Raw genomic sequence first — 25066 nt, forward strand, 5'->3', positions numbered from 1 at the left:
CACCAGTTTAATTTTAACAGAGAAAATAAATCATTTTAAAAAATTTCTTTTTAAGAGTAACTACAAAAAAAAAAGAACCTCGTAATATAAATTTTGAGGATATGTTTGGATTCAGCGTCAAAAAGTGCATAAGAGTAAGTCAGAATTATCTGCGTAATTAAACTATTGTATAATAGTGTTGTTATTGAATAGTAACACTAGTAAAATACCAAATCAACAGTGAAAACACTTTTAACTGTAGTGAAATGCAAGAAAAGGCAGGTGTCAAAGCGAGGTAGCAAGACATCTTCTTAACGATACACTTGCTTCCACGCCATTTCACATATATAAACTAAATGTATGTGCCTTAACGATCCATTAGTTGTCCAACAACCACTTCTAGCAACTCCAAACTAGTTCTATTCCCTTCCGCTTTGCCAACTTTCAGCGACAACGCATACATTATTTTAAATGAATTTTAACGTTCTACCATCAAAAAAGAAAGTATTAATATGAATATTTTTTTGTTGGAGATAGACAATTTAAATTATTCCATATTAACAAAACTTCACGTTTTGAAACATTTAATGTATGAATATGTAATTTATAATAATTTTGTTTCTTAATGTGAGTTCATATACTTCAATTGATAACGAAATATCATTTTACACTTTCAGTTGCAACTTTCTATATGCCTTTATTACTAGTAAAGTTAATGAACCTCTCACCTAATAATAAATCAATTCAAATCCAAATTATATATTTTTTATGAAAATAAATCTATATTATTATACTTTTAAATTTGATACCGGTTAAGAGATTATCGGTATCAAATTTTAAAACCGGTAGACTGTCGGTGGGTTGACAATCGATTTATTTTTTTCTGGTTAGCATTGTTTACCGAAGAAAGTTTTTCAACGCACAATTCCGATATATTGAAGAAAAAAATTTAATAATTTTACATTAAATAAAATACACTGTGAATTTGGCGAGAAACATATTGCAGTTGTGTAAAAAAAAAAACCGCTAAATATTTTAATGTTGTACAACGCTTTTTATAAATTATTCCCAACCAAACATTATTTACGGAAATTGTGGTGCAGATTTACAATATTTTTTTTTTTTAAAAACCAAGATAGCTGGCTAAAAATATTTCAAATATTCGTTTCAGATGTGTAAATGTTAATTTTATATTTTTATTAAAACTGCTCTGTCTCATTTTTTATCTTGATTAAAATCTTCCTTACTTTCAAGCATAGGATTTGTTTTTATCGTGAATAAAAATAAATTTACTGGTGCATTAGTATTTAATTACTTGATAACAAATTAATGATTTCATTAATATATGTTAATATTCATTAATATACAGTGTTTATAAAATGGTGGCTGGCTATACTTTTTCGCATTCTACTTGTAAAACTGAACAAAACATATCCTTGGGAAAAATGGCGATTACTCCTTCGTTCTCCCCCAGTCCGCCATTTTTTTTATTTTTATATAAAAATTGATATCTCAAGTTCGGATAGAAGATTCACATTAATATTTGGTAAGCGTCTTGGTAATAAAGTTTTAAAATTATAAAAAAATTAGGAATTAAATACTTTTGCAAATTACAAAGTGGCGACCACGTTTATTTTTCAATCTGTTACATCTCTATAAATATTAGTTTTATCAAAGTAATACGTTATTTTTTTTATGTTAATTTTTTGATATTTTCTAAAATATTAAGCCTTTTATTTTGAACAGAATGATTTTTTTTTAAATCGGTTAACAAATAGACGAATTATGGAAGAAAATTGATGTAATTTTGTGCCTATTTTCATGTCCTCCACTTTACGTTCAATTCGATTAAATATTAATTATTTTTATTTGTTGTTAATTCTAGTATTGTAAATTAGTATCAGATTAAGTAATAATTCTCGCACAATAAAATTTAATATTAAATAATAATAAAACAATTGATATTAATTTTTCACTTTTGAATAATTTTACACAGCAACTATTACTGTTGATCATGTTAACAATCTGAAAGTGAAGCTTCCTTCAACAGGAATTGTGTTCAAAACTACCACAACCAGCGTAATTGGAACGACGAGAATCCTCATGGTACCTTTAAAAGTAGCCATCAACAAATATTTTCCCTGAACATATGGGCAGTTATTTTTAATGACTATATTTCGGGTCCTGTCATTCTACCAAATCGTTTAGATGGAGAAAATTATCTTGCTCATTTAACCGAAGATCTCCCATATTTTTTGGAAGACCTACTTCTACAATTAAGAGGAAATATGCGGTTTCACCAAGATGGAGCTCCAGCACATTTCAGTCAGTTTGTATCAGATTTCCTGCATGAAAATTTCCATGAAAAATGGATAGGCCGCGGAGGGCCAGTGCCCTGGCCTGTCCAATCACCTGACATAAGCCTCCTTGACTTTCACCAGTGGAACCATTTTAAATATATTATTGTTTATTCATCTCAACATTGAGGATTTCAATAAAGGATCCAAAATGAATTTCAAGAAATTAGGAATACTCCCGGAATTTCTGAGCGGTTAAGACAATCTCTCAGAAAAAGATTGGAGACTTGTGTAATTTCTAATGGTGGATACTTTGAACATCTCTGATAACTTTTAACAATTGTTAACTGTTTAATTACACCTAACGGTCTACAATAAGTAACGTAAGATTATCACACGTAGTTTTATTTTTTATTTAGGTCGTTGTTTTATTTTAATAATTAGGTCTATTATAGTGAACAAATTATTACTTAATTTGATAGTAATTTACAATACTAGAATCAACAATAAATAAAAACAATTAATATTTAATCGAATTGAACGTAAAGTGGAGGACATGAAAACAAACACAAAATTACAACATCAATTTTCTGCCATAAATCGTCTATTTGTAAACTGATTTAAAAAAATGAAATATCATTTTGTTCAAAATAAAAGGCTTAATATTTTAGAACATGAATTTTGATAAAACTAATATTTACGGAGATATAACGGATTGAAAAATAAACATGGCCGCCATTTTGTAATTTGCAAAGGTATTTAATTCCTGATTTTTTCTAATTTTAAAACTTTATTATCAAGACGCTTATCAAATATTAATGTGATTCGTCTATCCGAACTTGAGATATAATTTTTTATATAAAAATAGCAAAATGGCAGACAGTAGGAGAACAAAGGAAAAACCGCCAATTTTCCTAAGGATATTATTTTTTTTCAGTTTTACAAGCAGAATCCGAAAAAGTATAACCAGCCCACCATTTTAGAAACACTCTGCATATAGTACATATATATATATATAAATTGCCAATCTAACAATATAATGTAATATATATTTTAACTAACTCAAAGAATAATTCATCCGACTTAAATTAACTATAGGTTTCAGTGAAAGAGGTAAAAATTAACATTGTTTTAAAGAAGCTAGTAATTATACAATTACGTGTTAGGAAGTTTCAAATCATAGAAATATTTTTGTTTCCACATCTATCGTTGTGTAACCAATTTTTATTGCTTTTTATTTCCTACATTACCGCATATCCACCGGCATATCTTATTTCACATTCTGCTGTTTGTTGTTTTGCTGAAAAACGTGGCATCATATTTGAATCTATTTTTAATGAATTTTTCTAAAATTTCAAAATTTAGGAATAACTAACTTTATTTAAATCTAGTCGAACTGGGGGGATAAAGTATTTTACAAGATGGATAAAAGAAAGGTACTTGTCTCACTTAAGGACTTGAATAATGTAGGAGTAAACTGGTTGTGGGTTATGTATTTCATTACTCTAGTTATTTTAATAATTTTTAACTTTGAGATTCTATTTTAATGATTGACTGTTGACGGATTACAGCGTAGTAGTAAAATTTGGAAAAATGTATCAAAAACATTTAATTAATGTACTCGTACAATATTGAAATAATTATTTAATGACTTATGTAATAGATAACATTGTTTTGTTATCTAAGTCTAGGAGTAAAATTAGAGCAATGAATTTACTGAAAATAGCAAATTATCCTACGTTTCAATAGTGTTTAATACACTGCTATAAGGAAGTTCGTATGGTTTATACTAAAGTATCTTAAATTATAGAAAACATTGTTGTAGTTATATATCGTAATGTTAAGTTAATTTTTAGTCAATCATTGGTTGTGAAAGGTGGGTTTAAAATGTTTCGTAAATGTCCATTTTTAATTAAAAAATTGTATTAATGATGTTAACAAACATGTTAAGATTACGTTTTAAAATCTAAAAGATTGTTAATCCTTCTGGATAGTAAACGTATTTAAAACGTTTACTCCAATATGTTTCAGTACGAGTACTTTGTACTCGCTGTAATTAAGTGTAGAACGAAATAAAAAGCGCACTTATACTGTTTTCGTGGGTTTTGAAGCGGCGTTTCACTTGGTAACCCGTTCTGAATTAGGAAGTAAATTAGAGTCTATAGCGGTAAATGGAAAAATTATTTGTCATTTACTCTCAAAATGATATGATAATTGATAGAAGAACTCAGACTATTTTTGTAAGGATAAGCAAGGTTTTTCGGATAACTGTTTCAGTCCCTTATTAGTTACTTCCTACACAACTTCTTTTAAGAGCGTTTAATCTGAAACTGAATTTTACTCATAGTAAGTCTAAATTTTTGCCTTTTTTCATAAGGTTAGCATTAAAGGTAGCCAATTTTTTTATCAGTGACAGAGTATGGGGGTTTAAACAGTATCGTTTACCTCGGAGTCACGCTTATCCCGTCAAGCGGTTTTACTGAGCAATGTAGACGATCGTTTAATAGAAGCGTAAACATATCCACGTCTATTTTAAACATTTTAATGTAATCAAGATCAGAACATTAGAACAGAAGAAGAAAATCACTTCATGCTGCGTTTACGGTGAGAAGGTGGTGTGGCCGAATCAAAAAGGATATGTTAAAGGAGTCTAGCTCCACTTTATTAAAGGAAATTTTTTTTATGTAAAATGACCTCTGTTTGTGTTATTAAAGAAGAAAGAGACAGGTAATTTAGCTCTTTGTATCTTCCTGGGAAGAGTAGTTTGGGTTATTACAATTACAATCCATTTCACTTTTGTTTGGAATTGATGTAAACTTTTCTTATGTAACATTGGATTTGTAAAATTATTCCTGTAGTAACCGAAACTACTTCGTATGAACTGTATGATTCTCAATTCAATCAAGCAACAACAGCAAAAGAAAAATAAAGATAAAAGCCTACAATGAAACAATTTAATAATATTTGATATGTAAAATATTATTATAAATAATTTAATAATTTTGGAGTTGCCGCGCTAATCATTTTCATTGAGCTCAAGAAAGTGCGCCAATATTCGAGCAGAAGGTATCTCTATATCAGTTGAGGCTCAGGAGAAACGGACTTTAGAGCTGAGTCGAATGTTATCCAAAATTATGTTGTAATACCGTATACAGGAAAACGCTTCTAAGTTGTAATTACTCGACATAAATTTAACTGTCTCCGGAAAGAACTAACTTTCTTATTTAAGGGAAAGAGATCTGTTGTCGAAATGAATAAGCCGTTACCAGGATCATCTTACTCGATGAACATCCATTACATTATTCGATGTTCAAATATGTTACTGAGAACATCTCTGGGATCTAACGAAAGAAAATTGCCTAATTATTTATCTTTAAATATTTTGTTAAAAAAGAAATGATGCATCGCTCTACCTACGACAATTGAAAGAGGGGTACTCATTTGGGGGGATATATATATATTTTGTGTGTGTGTGTGTGTGTCATGTAAAAAACATGACAGACTGCTGCTTGTTCCCAAACGAAACATTTTTCCCTTTTCAGCTTCTCTGTCCATTTTATTAATCCTTAAGGACGTACAGCGTTATAATTATGCGATGATGGTAAGTGTGCTATCAATTTTAATTATGATAAGGTGGACGATGACTTCTTGTGTAATTTGAAAACACTGAAAAGATACTTAGTAATATTTAATTTATTTAATAATAATAAAAAGTTGATTCTAAGGTTTTTTTTAATTATTAGTAAAAGAAGAATAGTGTAGGAGGGAAATGGGTCCCTACCTGATGAAAGTTCGCTTTAGGAAGACATTTTTGAATGTATTTGTTGTTTCTTATCTAGCAATCGAGTAGAGAATTAAGTGATAAAGTAATAAGTTTTCTCTTTTAATATTTTATTTTGTATAAAGTGTTTTTATACTTCTCGTTTGTACCCTGCGTGATTTAATGTCTTAAAACATATAATTTAATTCTTAAAATATTTAAATAATTATGATGTAGAATTAATACAAAAAAAAATTGTTTCATTTGGAAATTAATTATAAAATGCACTGTACTTTACTCAGAAACATGTGTTTTGCAAATGGAAAATGAGAATCCCTGTTTTAATCGTTTATAGAATGCAGAATATTTAAAAAATTATATTAAAGTTTGTAATAACCATATATTCATATGATATAATATAATCATATATTATTTGATTTTTAAGAGCTTTATTTAGATAATATTCGATAATTTACCCTAAAGTACGATTTTTATTTGCTCATTTAATTGAATATTTCTTCTCAAAAATATTTTTCAAAAATGTTCAAATATCTGATCAAATGTACGTAAATATCTGATTTTCTATTTGATTTTTGAAGAGTGGGCTAAGTTCCTTACTAAAACGTTTGTTTGATTATGATCACTGTAGGAAAATATGATAATATATGTCAAGATAAGTCATACTGTAAATCAAATATGAATACTTAAACGACTTTATTAAACAAACAAAATGTTAATATCAGTTTAAAATAAATAGATTTAAAATATTTTTAAATATAAAACCTCTACAAATCTTCTAAAAATAAAACTTCTAAAAATTGAAGTATATATGTGGACATGTGCGTACAAAAAATGCATTTTTTTGTACGCACATTGTAACACATAGTAAATTCAAATAATAATATGTTACGTTTAGTTACAAAAATTAAGTATATATTATTACATATATTCCAATTATAACATGAGATAGATAAATCCGTTTATAAGGGATGTAATTCTAAAAACAAATTATGAATAAATAAAAAATGTTATATTAATCAAATCTGCAAACAGCGTAGAATGCCTTTCCGGTTACATCCTTGGGTTCAAGTCAGTAGCAAATTAGCTTATTCCATTACGCTGAACATCAACTGTTGGTCTACTGGTATTTCTACCTAACTATCACGCAAGAATGGCTGACCTTTAAATAAATTTGTAAAATAAATATTAAACAAACCCTGATTAAAATATTTGCAATATCTACTTAATGTAGAATCTCCCTTTGGAAGAAAACAAATTTTCGACATTTATTAGTTTAGTATGTGTTTTTTAAAAGAAAGGTTTTTATTATGAAAAAAAAAGTCTGACTCCTGATCCTCCTTCTGAAGCATTTTTGTTTTTACACTCTCAGGATGGGATATAGGAAAAACTTTTAGCGGATAAAAAAAGAACCATTTTAAACACTATCATAATAAAATTGTTGAATAATTGCAAACAGGTACTCCAGCTGCTCGAGAAAAAAGTTTATTTATTTATATGTTAATGTTTAATAAAGTGCATCTTAGTAGCAGAATTATTTATAAAAATTAATTTTTTTTTTACTGTTTATTATTTTCTTCTTTCCCTCTATGTTGTAAAGGTAATATTTTTTTCTTATCCCACTTTTACCGTAAAAGAAAAGAAAAAATAATAAACCGTGAGTGAAAAAATTAATTTTTATGAATATTATATAGGCCTACATCCAACTAGTTGTATTTGTGTGTGTGTGGGCGCGGGAGCGCGCGCGCCATTTATATTCTCATGGATTAGTCAGGCGTCTGTTGGCAATGTCGTATGGATCCGAAGGAATATCATTATTACGAAAAAAAGTTTCCTCAAAAATGTAATGCAGGATTATAATACGTACTTTTTACATTATATCACAATTTTATCATAACATAAATAAAGCAATTATAATTTATTTGAAGTTGCTGTCAGAAGCCATTCATTATACATTCTTAATGGAATATCCGTTTTTGACATTAATTTTCTATTAGATATTTATAATATTTCATGAACATTCAAGAATAATTTAATAAAAGTATAGTAATTTTATTACTATTATCTATTACTACTATTATCTGTTATAAATCAAATAAAATTCAATTTACCTAAATAACCGGGATTTTTTGTTAATTTAGTTCCTCTACCAATTTATTACAAAAGATTTGTAGTTCTTTCTGCTAAAAAATAATTAACTTTTGATAAAACTATATAAATCAAATTGCTAAAAATAAGTTTCAAACATTAAATTTCCTTATTTAATTCGTAGTTAAGAGTTCGATAGATGTTGCTGTATAGCAATAGAATCAGAGGGTCACAAAATATTTAATTTTAATACTGGGTTATCATAAAAGAATGGTGCGGTTTCAGTAATTCATAGGAAGATTGAAGGGAAATTTCTAGATGTTATATTGGTATCTCTGAAAGCCTCCAACCCAAAAGTTTGTTTATCAGCAGTTGTAACCACATCAGTTCTTGTATTGTTGTTGCGGTGAGTTTAGTGAGTTACTATGTTCTCGGATAAAGACAAAGCAAAGTGTGTTTTACTGATGGCTGAATTAAAATCCGTAATTTTAGTTCAACGTACGTTTCGACGTGAATTCGGAAGAGATCCACCACAAAAAATAACATAACACGTTGGTTCAAAAAACTGAAGAAACTGGATCAGTTAAGAAACAGAAATCAACCGGCAGACCAAGTGTACCAGACGAAACGGTTGAACTAATTAGACAATCGGCAATTAGAAGTCCAATTTAGAAGTCCTGGGAAGTCCATCCCCCGTCGAAGCGTCGACTTAGGTATTCCAAAATCAACAGTTCACAAAGTTTTACATAAAAAACTGAAATTACACGCTTATAAAATACTGCAGGAATTGAAACCCGATGATGGTCTAAAACGTTACAATTGCGCTGTTGAAATGTTGGACAGAATAAGTGAAAACGAATCATTTTTAGGTGATATAATTCTTACAGACGATGCTACATTCCATGTGAATGGATGTGTTAACAGACACAATTCACGAATATGGGGTTCTGAAAACCCACACGCAATTATTGAGAAACAACGAAATTCGCCTAAAGTTAATGTTTGGTGTGGCGTGATGAAAGATCGTGTATAGGGCCTTTCTTCTTTGCTGAAAAAACAATTAATGGAGTTGTGTATTTTGACAGGTTAACCGATTATTGATTGCCTCAGCTGGATGAACTCGAAAACATTCATCAACTTCATTTCTAACAAGATGGTGCTCCCCCGCACTTCAATGCATTGGTCACGGATGCTTTGAACGAAAAATTTGGAGATCGATGGATAGGCCGGCAAGGACCCATACTTTGGCCTCCAAGGAGTCCAGACCTAACACCTTGCGATTTTTTTCTTGTGGGAGTACATCAAAAGCGTTGTTTATACACAAAAAATTCGCGACCTAAACCACTTAAAAAACAGGATTAATGAAGCAATGACAACCATTAACAAAGAAATGTTAACTAATGTTTGGAGAGAAGTTGAATATCTTTTGGACATTTGTCGAGCGACTAAGGGCGCACATATTGAAATTTATTAATTATGTAAAAAAATGTTTGAGACGATAAATTTGAAAAATAAAAAACATAAACTGTAATTAATTCTGTTTTAATTTAAACCATGTTCAAAACCGCACCATTCTTTTATGATAACCCTGTATATAATAATTTATTATGTAGAGTCGATGCAGCTTATTTTTAGTTGTATTTTTCTCATTTTTTGTGAATATTTTGTTGCATAAAATATTTCTTAGTTTGTCATCCATTTTCATATTTTGAACAAAACAACAAATTTCCCGCATACTTAATAGTATGTTTTGTTTTTTTATAATGAATCACGCTTTTATTAACAACCATAACTAATAACTAAAGATTTATAATAAAGGAATTAGTTTTAATGTATTTGATTTACGGAATAAAGCAAATCCTAAAAAAACATAAACTAACTTATTAACTCGAACTTTCCGGTTCCAGTTCAAAATGTCCACTTTGATTACACCTCGCTATCGACGTATTTGAGTCTGCTACAATTTAAATAAAAAAGCACCGAAAAAAATTCCCCTGTGAAGAACATTTATCACTGTTTTCATACCACACGAACATCATCAAGAGAAAGAAAGATATAACTAGACGATTTTGATAAATCAACTGCCAAAAGAACTGTACTTCATTTTTTTAAATTTACTATAAATAAAATATTAAGAAAAAACTTAATATACTAAAAATAAAATACAAGAGAAACGTACGAATGACGATGATTGGAAGGAAGTAAAATAATTTTATGAACGATTTTAAATGGCATAGCGTTTACGTAGATGCCATCAAATAAAAGAAAACTATTTGCGCTACATGAAAATACAGACCTACGAATGAAAAATTTAAACTTCAAAATTTTGAAGAAGGGACTTTAAGAAGAAGGGTGTAAATGCTTTCGGTATAGATAATATCATCTATGCGGATAAAAGTTATAAAAACTGTTATAAAACTAATAGGTAAAAAAAGACTGGAAAGCTTCCGTCAAAGAATGACTTACATTAAAACAGCATAATAATAATTATTCAGAGACTTAAGAAAAATTGTTTACTAGATTTGTAGCCAGAACCGTATTTTTTATTGATATATTATTTCATAGAAAAAAGGTCAAGCCTGATTTCGATTTTCGAAATCTAATGGATCTAAAAATATTTCCTTCTACCACACCGTTTTCACAAAACGATATTAACTTTAAGCTGACCTTTAATATCTTCAACAAGATATTTAACGCACAGGAAATACTCGTACAATTACTTAATGTTTTCTTTCTCTAATTAAAATCAGTCAACGAATTCGTATGGTGTATCCCAGTTGTAATACAAAGAAATTTTATGATCCTATCATACGTAAACTAATCCGGTAACAAAGACTAAGTTTACACAGTATTCCTCCTTTAACAACATAACCGACCCGATAGAATTATTGCCGAGTTCAATGTATTACCGATTCCCCGAATATAAGCCACTAAAGTCTATGAGCAAACAAATACAGTTTATGAAACTGTATACTTATCACTAGTCTGATGGTTTCCTGTACTATTTCTTATCTCATCGTTCACCTTTCACTACTCTAATAATATTTAATTAAATTTCTTTAACCTCAGACGATTTTTAATTGAGAGTCTGATTTAGAAATTTTACACGTAGTCGAAACTACTATTCTTAATTCTTAATTTTATTTTATTATTATTTTTTTTTTAATATTCCACCTCGTGATAAATTTGATGTGAAATTTCCTTTACAAAGAAGAGATTTATCTTGAATGAATGAAAAAGATATTAAAGTAAAATAAAGTCGGAAAATTCAATTAATAATGCATTAATATTTAATATTAAATATCAAAGAGTGTTAAATTAATACATCTAGAATTTTAAGTTAATGTTTTACCTAATAAATATTCAAGAAGAAAGAGAAAATTCTATAAAAACTTTTAATAATAAAAATCAATAAAGCTTTCAGTCGATTACATTAGTGAAATTGCTCATAAGTTACGTGACGTAAGAATCAATTTTATTTTACTACTTAGATTATAATATCAGTAACTGTATAAAAACTTATTTGAAGTAGAGGAATTTCTTTTTATAATTTGTTTAGACTCGAACTATTACTTGATTTGCAGTAAATAAAAAAGTATTTTTTAATTACGAATATAATTTATGCTATCTTAGATTCTTATGAAATATTTTATTAATACCTTCATCTGTATACGACAGATACATGATTACTTTCTATTAATCAACAAAAGCTATACTTTCTTTAAAAATTAGTCTATTTATCTTCTTTATTTACTGTTCATCTCATTCCTTGTACGATGAAGGTATTTGCTCAATATACGAGTATATAAAAATTATAAATCAGAACGTGAACAAGTTAATTGGATGAAGATTTATCGGTACACTCATTCATTAATGTCGATTAGTCTTTGTGATTAGGGTATTTTACGCGATTGAATTTAATTGCACTTTGAGTAAAATGTATTCTCTTAACGTGTATTTATTTACGTGTCATTAATATTCAACAATCCTATGTGTTATTTCAATGTTATAAATGTACTTCATTTACTGCATTTGGTTACTTCAGCAAATGTTCAGGCTGAAATGTATGTCATCAATATAATTTTATGTTTTATCTAAATTTACCAAATGTAATTAAAAATATCCATTTATTAATTGTTGTCACGGATAATCAGGGTCTCATAGTTTATCTTCTTCAAGACTTGTGAAACCTTGCTGACTCTATTACGGCTGCTAAGGATTGTTATGAAATAAAGATCAATGATCAATAAACTGCAGATAAATACGAAATATAAACACAGCATTTTGATTGAACGAAGAATATTATTAATTTCTGTATTATTTATACTGCGGGTAGCATCACTAATCTTTTTTTTAGAAATATTAGTAATGCCTGTTTCATAATCTATATTAGTCGCGGTATATTTTTGCTTTAATTTGAAATTTAATGATTTATTTCATAATTAGATATTTAATATCGAAAGGGCTTATTTTATTTCATAATCAGTTTTTCTACTAACCAATGCTATTTCATTTCATTACTGAGAATTTCCTTTAACCTTTTCCCATACCTTAACGAAACCGAAGTATTTTTACTTTTTTTAACCTAACACTACTTTATATCGGCGGTAATGTAAACAAAACAAAAACAACTTAAGCAAAACAAACCCACAAAACATGCTCTATTTCTCCAGAGTAATGTTATTTCCATTAGTACTGATTATTTCTGAAAATGACAAAAATCAACAAATTTTTTCATGAATTAAATTAAAAAATTGTTCATAATAATTTAAAATATCTACTCCAAAGTACATCTGAAAAATCATTCTTTTAAAATTACTCTATTTGCATTATCTGTTAAGGAGAGAGCGAAAAGAAGAAAAGAAAGAGAGAGAGAATGTGTTTACAGTTACTTTTTTGTTCATATTCTTCTCTTTCTTCTTCTTCTTATTGATTGTCCTAAGACGGGCGATGAATCGTAGATTTCTATCTTGTTCTTTTCCTTTCCTATTTCATTTTCCTCTTATACACTCCTACCTTAGCATCTTCTTAACTTTATCTATACATCTTCTTTTTTTGTCTACCTTTTGATCTCTTCCCATTTATCTTCCTACTCAACATTTTCAATGTTTTCTTTCTTCTCTCATTCTCTTAATTTGTCCAAACAACCTGAGTCTTGTTCTTTCTCCCTTGGCCGAAACGCTTCAGACACATCGATTTCTTTTACACTTCCCTCGTGATATTCTTCACTTTACCTCACATGATTTTTATGATTTCACTTTCACTTGTATTAAGTTTCCTTCTTTCGTTTAGTTACCTAAGCGTCTGAACAAACAAGTCAGAATTGGTGTGAAGTAGATTTTGTGTAATACTTCTTTACATTACTTTGACGCTTTCTTCGTCCATAATTCTCCTTTTATCCTCTTACATCTGACAATAATTTCTTGCACTCTGCACTCTTGTCTATTTCTGTACCAGTCTTCCTACTCAAACATCAAGTATATTCTGAACTTCATTTTTACTTTCATTTGGCCACATATTATTGTCACACAAAACAGCATACTTTCCTACTTCCATCTTTTAATTTCCATTAGCATTCTTAGTACAAAAGTCAAGTCAGTTGTGAATATTTTTGAAACGCCTTTCTTTTCACAAACCATATTGTTCATTTTTTAACTGCCTCCACCTCTTTTCTGATTCTACTTCTAAATTCACTCCAACATTTTTTCTGCCTGCAAAATAACTTCACACTTCTATAATTTCTTCAATTTTCCTCAACACCTTTCTTATCATTTACTAGAAATCCCGAGATATCTAGAAAAAATTTGATTTTGTAGATTCGGGACATATGTGGAGCTGCATCCTTATTTAATGTAGTAGGTATTGAAAGATCTGTTTGTCGTTACTCAAAAATAAACCGTTTTTGATCCACTGTTCATGAAAACTATTTTTTATTTTGATAAGTACAGCACGCTTCTGAAGTACTGAAATATCTTCTTTATCTCGTGATGCACTCTGTTGTTTTTATACATATATATGTGTGTGTGTGTGTGTGTGTGTGTGTTTAAAAGAGCAAGGTTTTATTTACTAAATATATTTGGAATATATACTTCATTTCTGTGATGACCGTGATCTGTTTTTTGCCAACGCTGGGCGGAGTAGCGTGCATGCAGAATGCTCATTCCTCCCCACGGTAGTGGAACCGGGTTGAGGGTGTGCTGATGTGAGCTTGCTCTGCCGAAGTATTGCACTGCTCAGCGTGAATCAGTCACTTCAACCCTTGCCAGGAATTGTCCCATGAATGAGAGTATCGTAGCCCTTGCTGCTACGTGCAAGCCCTGTGATGTTGGTATAGCGGGACAGGCTGCACCTGACACCCCAGCCCGGCTAAAATCTGTAGGAGGCTGGTGACTGGGGAAACCTAATTAGGATTAATGATCCTGGGCATGCCCAGCCGCCTCTCCACACCTTGTGATATATTGTCTGATGACATTTTTTTATGGAAACTTCCACGGTTTCTGTGGCAGAGGGTCCACATAAAAACCCTCGTCCAGGAGAGCCTTTGTCTTTGCAAACGAAGAGAAGGAAGAATGTTGAATTCACAGATATAGAAAAGAAGGAATGAAATGGTGAAACGATGCCAAAATATTTGGTGATAAAGAAGAAAGTAAGGGATTTCACAAAAATCAATCTTTTTTTTAATTGCTTGAGGATCATGGAAGTTGCATGAAGATCTGTTAAGGAGACATGGAAGACTGATATGGGAGATTTGTTGAGACAACGACCTACAGCAGTTACAGCTACTCAAAGCTAAGAAGATAGGAATCATCAACATTACGGTTTTTACCACGTAATACACTAATACCTCTAAGGATGTTTTAATGTTCCGCGTGACATTTCCTGACGTTTAAAAAACCTCAGGACAGTGTTTCGAAAATATAAAGGCTGGATTTCAATGACTGGATATTCGTTCGTTCATCCAGACTCCATTGCAGTGATTTGGATATCAGAAATTCGGGTATACAGCAGCGCAGTGCACAGAAAAACAAATTTTTGTTTGTAGTGAACCATTGCATCCTGATGACTTGTACAAGGAACATCTGCATGTGTCAATTTTCATGGGCATCGCTTTTCGAAATCATGAAACTGACCGGTTTATAAACAAGAAGTAGCAATCCATTAGGTGAAAACCATACAAAAGGTCAGCTACTTCGTTGCTAGGAGTATTGTGCTAAGCAGATCGCCGAAGGTTGCGTCTTATGCTACAGCTTCTTTTAAATTAAAGGAAGTAACCTCTGAACTGGCACCAGATCTAGCGAACATGGTCGAACGCATCATCAATGTAAAATTGAAAAGTCGACCAATTACAGAAACTAGTCCAAAGCCGACATAGAAAGAAGCAGATGTTTCCAAAAAAAGTATTGTTATATAACAGAGGAATGAGCATTCGACCGAGAAAAAAGCAAAGGAAAGTGCAGCTCAACGCCAGAAAAAGTCTCAACATAATGCATAGACGGAAAAAGTTGAAAAAAGAAATCCCCATTCAGGGAATCATTAAAGAAGACGAAGTAATAATAGTTAGAAAAGAGAGTGATGGATAATCACCACTGGAGCTCCCGAAAGCCGGAAGCCTCTAAAGAGAGGACCAGCCCTTTAGTCGCCCCAAATATTTCAGCAATGAGTACATCAAGCTTAGACTCTGATACAACGCTCACCGCACCATCCATGTCGGTATCATACCGACATGGATGGTGCGGTGATATACTGATACCGACAGCAAGACATTCTCCGTAATTTACTAAGAAGGATCAGAAGATTCCATCCCCGAAGCCTCAGGTACCTTGGAAATAGAGGTGGAGGTCATCAGGAGCGTGGAGAAAAAAAGAAAAAAGAATCGCCTAAAGGTAAACCTAGGCGATAGATGGAATAATTGAAGTTTTTATAGATTTTTTGACGAATTTCATTAAGAATGAGTTTTTAAGAATTGTGACATTATTACACCCGTTTTGACAGTTATGAAAACATTTCTTTGGAATGGAAGTACGTTTTGAAATGATAAGGGCAATTTATACACTTGGGATCTTGTGTTTTTTGAGGGTTTTATTTCCTCTGTCAAGTCTATTTCTGTCTGACAAGACTAGTCTTTTGGCTAGGTCGCTAGTTATTTTACTGAGAGGGAAAGAATTTTTTCCTTTTTTTTCTTTTTTTTTGTTTGGGAAAAGGGCTAATGACCACAGCAATCAATGCCCCTAACCCCCCCCCCCCCAAAAGAAGATAATACCAGACCGCAAACTGATAAGGCTTCTTGAGGTATGATTTCTTTAAGTTAATTTTTTTAAATAAATTAATTGTAACAAAAAATTTAACAAAAATATTTGGTATTTGGTTAAATTTCACAAAATTTAAAAAAATATATTTATTTACATTTAAAGTCATTTGAACCTTAGAAATCGTACAAATGTGCTTTACTTTGGACTGATGAACACGTTCTATACAATTAGAATAATAAACGGGTTAGCTATACCAATGCTGTAGCGTTGGAGTATTGCAGATAATACAGCATTCCAGATAAATTACTGGTTAAAACTGCAAGAGCTACTACTTAAGCCCTCAAATGAGGTAGAATAACTATATGTTAAGTACAATAATTTTACAAATTATGTGACTCAAAAACAATATTTTAATAAAAGTATATACATAAATAAATGAAATCAATAATGTAAAAAATAATTAGAACTTGTTTAAACTGAACCTTGTAACAGTCAGCTAGTAAGATGGTTTTCGTGAGGGGTAAATGTTGAAAGAGATTTTAATTCCTTTATAGGAAAATGTGGGTTCTACCCGCAGTTATGATTTCAGGTTTTATCTATCAGCTCATTTCCTTTCATTTTAGAGTGTAAATAATATGTAGATAAGGAAAAAGCATTCTGTACAATACTGCTATATTTATCGTATTACGGTTATGAGAATCTAGAGACTTTTATAATGACTATTATAACAGTTACAGTAATGAGACTCCATACTTAATTCTACTATAACTAATGTATGTTGTATGCAGGATATAATCGGGTAGACATCACAGAAATACAATTTATAAAACAAAATCATTACATGTTATGTTAAACAATGAGAATAATAAAAATTGCAATTTTGAATTAATGTAAGCCATTTATAAAATTATTCAAATAAACACTGCACCAAAAATATATTTTTTTCACTTACCTGTGGTGTAGAACAGATGAATGAAATTACCCAGGCACAAGTTAGCATAAATTTACCCCGTTTTCTTGCATCAGTAACTCTTAATGGGTATAAAATCGCAAAATATCTATCGAGTGACACGCATACAAGTACATTAGATGATAAGTAAAGACCAAACGCTCTTAAAAACAAAAACAGTTTACACGCTACATTGCCCGCAATCCACTGAGTGGTTATTCTCCAACCGATTTCTAATGGAATCATTATAAACGTTACCAAAAGATCAGCGATTACCAAATGCGTCATTAAAAGACTAATTCGTGATTGACGATGACGACTACGTAACAACGAACACAAAGCTGTCAGATTACCAACAGCTGCCATTACGAACAGAAGAGCGTATACTACTACGACCACTAAAGTATTACTGTTAAATCTTAAATTCGCTGGTAATTCCCGTATGATAGTTCCATTAATGTTATTATCATTACTATTGTAATTCTGGTTATCATTTTCTATCACTAAAAACAACAAACTTCCATTTGAATCCTCTACTCCACTCCAGCTAGCTTCGGTCCCTGTTACCGATGACGCACTCGCACTTAAGCTTCTATCCGGATCAAGTTCCATAATCATTTTATCATAGTTGGATTGTGTAACAGTCGCAGATAAAAGTATATATCTCAGTGCCAATTATCCATCATCAACAAGTGTACACAATTAGAGGCTAGCTGGTTCTTACGACACTACCTGAAAAAAAATAATAAGCACGTGAGAAAATAAGGCAGATAATAAATTCGTAGTAAAATTAAATAAAAGATGTGAGTTTTGTTGTATATTGGTTAAACTTCGATTAATTCTCTTTTACTTAGTAATGAGAGGAATCAAAAAGAGAGGAAGAAAATAAAGACAAAGTGGTAGGAATGTCTTTATATTAATTGGTGGCAGCACTATCAACCAACTGAGTGAAATTAATTAGGCGTAAAAAATAATTCATAATCAAACCCACATTAAGGAATAAGGAGCAGAACTAAGGAACTCCATGAAAAATAAAACAATAAACAAATAAGATATACAAATATTCTTTTTTATAATTAACTTATGAAATTTAAGAGTCAAAATAACTTTATATCGATTAATTGAGGAGATTAATATTCCGTAAATCTCCCTCCTGATATCTAGTGCTCTTGGTTCGGGCCAAAGTTAGCTATACCCATCCTTTATGTTTATGCAGACGGGCGCACACACATCGAATCCGACTTCATATACTACATTTATATTTTTAACCTTTTTTTTTTTTTTTAATTTTAATATACTGGTGTATTAATAATTATTAACCTCTGTAAAAATTTTTGATTTAAAATGAAAAGTACATAAAATTTTATTTCACTCACATCTGATTTTTTTCATATAAATATTATTTTTTTTATTGTTATTATTGAATTATTGTTTATTGTAAAGGATTTTACTATCAGAGGTTAATAACTAACTATTAATAAATCAATATATTTAAATTTAATTTTTTTTAAAAAATAGGACGATGAAGTCTTATTCAAACCGATGTGCCTGCCGTTTGTAAGATCTAAATATTTCATTAATTAAACTTTTATTTGGCTATAGTTCTGGAACCAATGAAAATAAGTACTATTTATAATATATCGTTGAAAAGCTCTCAATGAGGGATTACTACTGCAGTTAAGAAGAACTCCAAAATCCAGTTTTTTTTTGGATTTTGGGCTTTTTTAGACACCTGTCTAAAGGCGTCTTTAGACACCTGGGTTTTTTTTGGTCGGGTCGTTTGCAATCAAAAAGGAGGTGCACAACTAGATGTTACAATAATTCTAAATCCAAAATTTCAGCATCCTATGACTAATCGTTTTTTAGTTACGCGAGATACATACATACGTGCGTATAGACGCCACGCCAAAATTAGCGAAAATGGATTCAGGGATGGTCAAAATGGATATTTCCGTTGAAACCTGAAAACCGACATTTTTCGCGATCACAATACTTCCTTTACTTCGTACAAGGAAGTAAAGATCCTTTTGATAATAAGACAAAGGTTAATTAGAAAAATATCACGATTGACTTAAGTGTCAATATCTTGAAGGACAGGAAAGTTATATTGCTTGCTCCAATTAAATATAAGGAAAAGGCAAGTGATAATGGGGAGGAAAGTAGTAACAAAGATTAGTAACTGTTAAATTTCACAATAAGACTCAAAAAGAAAGGAGAATTATTAAGAAAAAGGTTGTAGTAGGTATAGGTGAAAAAACCCTAACATGCTAAAGTCCTTAAGTGCCACATGCTTCAAGTGCCTTATTTGTTACCAGTTTTAGCCCTACTTTTTTAGACCAGTCAACCGGGATGGTCTAGTAGGACTAAAACCTGATTTGCTGTGACCAGCCCGGTCGAGTTAACCTGTCATAGCAAATCAGCTGATTTGAAGCTGAGTTCAGCCGAGTTCTAAGATTCAAATCCTAGTAAAGACGGTTACTTTTATACAGATTTGAATACTAGATCATGGATACCAGTGTTCTTTGGTGGTTGGGTTAAATTAACCACACATTTCAGGAATGTTCAACCTGAGACTGTACAAGCTTACACTTCACATACAGTGATTCTGGAGGCTAAACAGAAAAAAGAGAGAGCTTTTAGCCCTCCCACTACTACAGACATTGAGATTGAAAAGATCATCACTGAATCCACGTTAATTAAAGAGGATAAATGCATGAAGTAGGCAATGAAAATACCAGATTATAGCTCTTTTCAAGTTGAGGTAGATAAATGCAATTTTAATAGGGTTTGATGATATTGCCTTCTGGAGTGTTGGTCCTTCCATTCTATTGTTTTTTGAAACGTAACCATATGTTTTTTTCTCATAATAACTATAAGAAACCTGAGGAAATGGGTATACCTAGTATCTTTAATGATTTATTAATCCCTCTGAATAATACATCAGAATGTAAGAGGACCTCACACTAAGTCTGATGAATCTTTTGCATCTGTAGTGATAGTCCTTTTGAAATTGTTCCTGTCATTGAGTCTTTCTTGTTTCTGTGTCTTCTAATTATTTTTTTAACAATTTTTGATGTGCAGAACTGATCATCAAGTGAATATTTCTGGAAAGAAATTTGATTGGTGGTTTCCTGAATGCAGTTCCATCACCAATTCAGAGGTGTCATAGGTGATATAGAATTCACCCCTGAATGTGACTAGATTGAAGTGAAATGAGAGATGAAAGTAATCTATTGTTGAGTAATTGTTTTTTTTTAGTCCTAATACCCTCTAATTTTACTTTATTCATATTTTAATCAGCTAGCTAAATGGATCATATAAGTCTTCATTGTTTTTCTGGTTATTGGTGATTTTAATGCATCTGATATTGACTGGATGAATTGTTCTAAAAAGAAGGCTAGATTTCTGTTCATTTTCATGAATGTCCTTGTGAAGAAATTGAATTATCTTATTCCCAAGGGAGATAAAAATGTTCTTGATATTATGTTTTCTAACATCACGGTTGATGTTGCCCTGGTGACTGATCATCTTGTTTCTCCTAATGCATCTCATGATTTTCTTAGTATTTACATAACAGCTAAAGAAATCGTTTCATCAAATGCTGTGAGACATACTTCTTACTTTTGATTTTCATCAAGATGACTACTCTGATCTTATGAATTTACTAGGCAATAGAACTGGAATAGTGTTTTTTGCTGACATTAATGCAGCTGCTTCTTGTAATGGTGAATTGATTTATAAGCATACGAAAAATTATATTCAACAAAAAAATCACCGCTCAAGTGGTTTCCTGCACGATGTTTAAAATTTAAAAATCATTGAGCATAAAAAGTATAAAAGAACTGATCATGATATTCAATATCACAGATTTTCAGGGTTTCCAAAACAAACCAAATACTTTTAAAGGAAAATAAAATTTGTAGAGCAAGAGCTGCAGAGGCTGATTTCAAATACAAATCACAAAACTTGTTCAAATATGTAAAGTCCTTTCTAAATGAAAGCTTTGGTGTGAGGGCAATTAAAAAGGGCAACAGGATAATTAATTACTAATGTAGAAGAGTTGTGCAAGGAATTTTGTTCTTATTTTCATTCTATATTTCAGATAAATAATGCTACATTAATTGTTTTCTGTGATGGGAATTACAATATAGATACAATTGATGTGCATTTTCTTTTAAATAAGGAGGTCTTAAGAGCCCTGAAGTCTCAGATCTAAAGCTGCGGCTGGTGTTGATAGTATTCCACAGTTAATGATCAAAAGTTTAGATGATTGTGTTGTTCCAGTGTTGCAACACTGTTTAAGTTTAACAGGTAGAACGTTTCCCAGTTGTTGGAAGGAAGCTCTGGTTTCCCCTGTTCCTAAAAGGAACAATCTCCATTTAAATTTCAAACTAGAGACCAGTATTGAATGTGATTTCAAGAGTCTGAAAAAATTATCCATCAATCTTAATATTCAGCTCTGTCTCACAATACCTTGCCTTATCAGCATCGTTTTGTGACTACCCTAGTCTACCCTAACTAAACTTAACAATATATTATTATTCATAGGTTCTCAGGTCAAGGGTAGGAAACAAGTGGATATTTTATATTTTAATTTTCAAATGACATTTGAAAATGTACCTCAAGATTTACTTTTACAAGCTAGGTAACATAGCTAACATATATAAGTTGGTTAAGGTCTTTCCTTTTTTAGCGAACGTTTAAAGTAAAGTTGTAAGGTGGGATTTTTTTCTATACTCTATCTTGTGTTCCTCAGAGTTCTAATTTGACTCCTCCACTTTTCATTCTTAAATATATGACGTTGCCAACTTCATTTCTTCTAAGATACGTTTGTTAATGGATTATGTCAAAATTTGTGCTAAGATGAATTATAAAGTTGATCAGTTGATCTTGTAGAGTGACATTAATAAAATACATAAACGGTTTATTTTTGGTATAAAGTTAATTTTTTAAATATTTATTTATTTTTTATGAGGTTGGTCAGTGTTGAGAATACATAGATCAGATAATCTGTGTACTCGGATGTTTTGAATGATTGACTGCAAACTGTTCTTTAATGAAATACTTTTTGAACATCATCCAAAGTAAGGAGAAACCTTGCACAGCTTTTTTGGGTCTGTCGGTTGTTTCAAGACGTTCGACCAATCATTCAAATGTATAAGACAATGGTTAGGCCAGTGCTTGAATTCTGTGCCCCAATATGGAACTTCAGTTGAAACTACTCTTTTAATTTAATTAAAGCAGTTTCAAAACGTCTTTTTCATTTTTGACCTATAGACATTTTGGTGAACGACTTTCCGATTATAAGACTCACTGTAGTTTTCAGGTTAGTTCCCGAGATGATCTGTGATTGTTTCAGGATGCTATATTTGTTATTAAAGTACTTAAATGAAATATTCTCAGTAATATAACCACTGTTTATTTACGAATGTCTTACATTATATCCATAATGAATTGCCTTCTTTTTTTTGAAAGCAGCAACCAGTTTCATTAGCTTCATAGACAAGGTGCTTAGAAGAAATTAATGCATATTTTCTTCGTTCAGTGGATGTTGTGGCTGATAGAAATTCATTAATAAATGAAACCACATATCATATTTAAAATTAATTATAAAAAATTTCCTATAATTATTATGGCTTGTTTTGATCATTTAACCAACGTCTGAGGTCATTTTATTATAATATATGGATTTTAATTCTTATTGCATGATTATCATTGATTTCTGTATGTTTTTTCACACTTATTTCTTATTATTTTTTTTTTTTGCAACTTATTGAAAACAATGTAACTTCTTGTTGCACTTTCTCCCTGTCTAGGTCATTCCAGCACCCCAGAATTTTATTTCAGTGGCAGATTGCCAGAGGCTAAAAAGGGAAATGTAGACGCCATAAAAAACTGACAACACAGTTGTTTCTGATACACGGCTTTTACACACATACACACTCAATTTAAAATATTTATCATTTTATTTAAATATAATACTGTTTTTTTGTTTATTTAATTCAACGATTCTAACTAAAGCGTGCGCCATACCGTATTTAATTCGCGCATGTGTGGCGAACTAGCGGCGACGGTTGGCACTAACTAAACTAATGTAGTTTCCCAACTTACAACAAATTTTGTTTGTACAGTCGATAGATGGTATAGCAGAGAGGCTTAACGCACCAGATACCGAGTTGACCGGGCGATCGAGTTCGGAACCCAGCCGCCGAGTTACTATTTTACACTTTAAATATTACTCATTTATTTAATTCTACCGCTCATGGGTCACAAAATAGCAGTCGTTTAGAGCATTTTTTATAGTAGGGGTGCAATTTTACAAAACTTTTTATTTTTTAATTGTTAACAAATGTGCCTAAGAAAAATATGAATATTTTTTATGCGGTTTGGAAATCAACGGTAAACCAACTAATTTAAAAATCTACCATTTGAAAAACCCATAAAATTACTGCGTTCTGCCATCCAAATGTACAACTGACACTGAGCAGTGGTTAAGCTAGATCGCAGAGGTGATGTTGACATCTCTAACATTCGAACTTATGGTGGCCAGTCCATTTCGTACAGAACCAACGATGTAACAGAAAAATTGACGTGATTAATGTAATTATTTTCTTTTAGGTTTCACAGATTCAACAATTTCAAAATGAATCGGGGTGAATTTTTACTAAAAAAACTGTGAATAACATATTGCTTTAACTGGAGTAAATATAGTTCTTAACGTGCCTCTTGTATTGGTAACAAAAATAGATTATTGAATGACTTTTGCTATTTTTGGAAAAGCTTAAGATATAATGTGCAGTTGTCTCCCCTCAATTTCGCAAATAATGATGTAGAGAGGTTGGCACTGTGTTAGGATACATTAAGTAATAATAGATAAGCTATTTCTCAAAATTCTTGATTTGTAAGAAGAAACCACAAAGTGACTGCTAATTTAAAAAATAAGAACTTCATTATTTATTAGACGAGTATGTATTTATCGAACATTATCGTCAATCGATTTAAAAACGAAGAAGATTTGGCGTATTATGACCCAAAAGCATCGATCAACGCATGAAACAAGAAAACTTAGGTTGTGTTTTTTTTTTAGTTTATCAGTTTAGCTAGAGTTGAGATATTTTAACTATAATTTTTAAAGCATTGAAATCGGTTGAATGAACCGTCAATAACCTTAGGGAGCAAAACCTTTTACTAACACAAATCAAGAGAGCTTCAGACATTTATGACAGGCAATTTAGTTTTTCAATTATTGTTCTAATTAGTCGAATACATAGCGTTACAATCACACATCGTCAACCGTCTCGCCGAGATGGTTGACGGTGAGCGGTTCGCCGTCGATGTTTGAACGGTTAATATGTTGTAAATGCAGAACTGCATACTTTACGGGTATGCAATAAAATTTTTATTTATTTTTTTTAAGTGTTATTCGTTAAAAATTAATTTACCAGGTACCGAGTTGACCGGACGATCGACTTCGAGACCCAGCCGACCGAGTTACTTTTTTACACTTTAAATATTACTCATTTATTTAATTCCACCGCTCTTGGGTCACAAAATAGCAGTCGCTTAGAGCATATTTTGTTGTGGGGTGCAATATCGAGGTTAGTTTTATTTAATGGTGTAGGTGTGGGGTATGTTTTTCTTCCTAAATTGTATTTTGAATAGAAATTTTGATAATTTCATTCGAAATAGTAATGAGGAGAAATAGAAAAATAAACATTTTAAAATG

The 25066-nt window shown here is 31.0% G+C and overlaps 1 protein-coding gene across 1 annotated transcript in view; it reads right to left on the reverse strand.

Annotated features, from left to right (window-relative positions):
- The window catches only part of LOC142318091 (adipokinetic hormone/corazonin-related peptide receptor variant I-like), a 714190-nt gene that overhangs the window by 591193 nt on the left and 97931 nt on the right, over window positions 1-25066 (reverse strand). Inside the window, exon 2 of the mRNA XM_075354618.1 lies at window positions 17344-18072. Coding sequence (XP_075210733.1) covers window positions 17344-17958 — 615 coding nt within the window. The 5' untranslated portion in view covers window positions 17959-18072. The remainder of the gene's footprint in view (window positions 1-17343; window positions 18073-25066) is intronic.

This window comes from Lycorma delicatula, chromosome 1 (genome assembly GCF_047948215.1).
Source record: "Lycorma delicatula isolate Av1 chromosome 1, ASM4794821v1, whole genome shotgun sequence".
In the NCBI taxonomy this organism is placed as follows: Eukaryota; Metazoa; Arthropoda; class Insecta; order Hemiptera; family Fulgoridae; genus Lycorma; species Lycorma delicatula.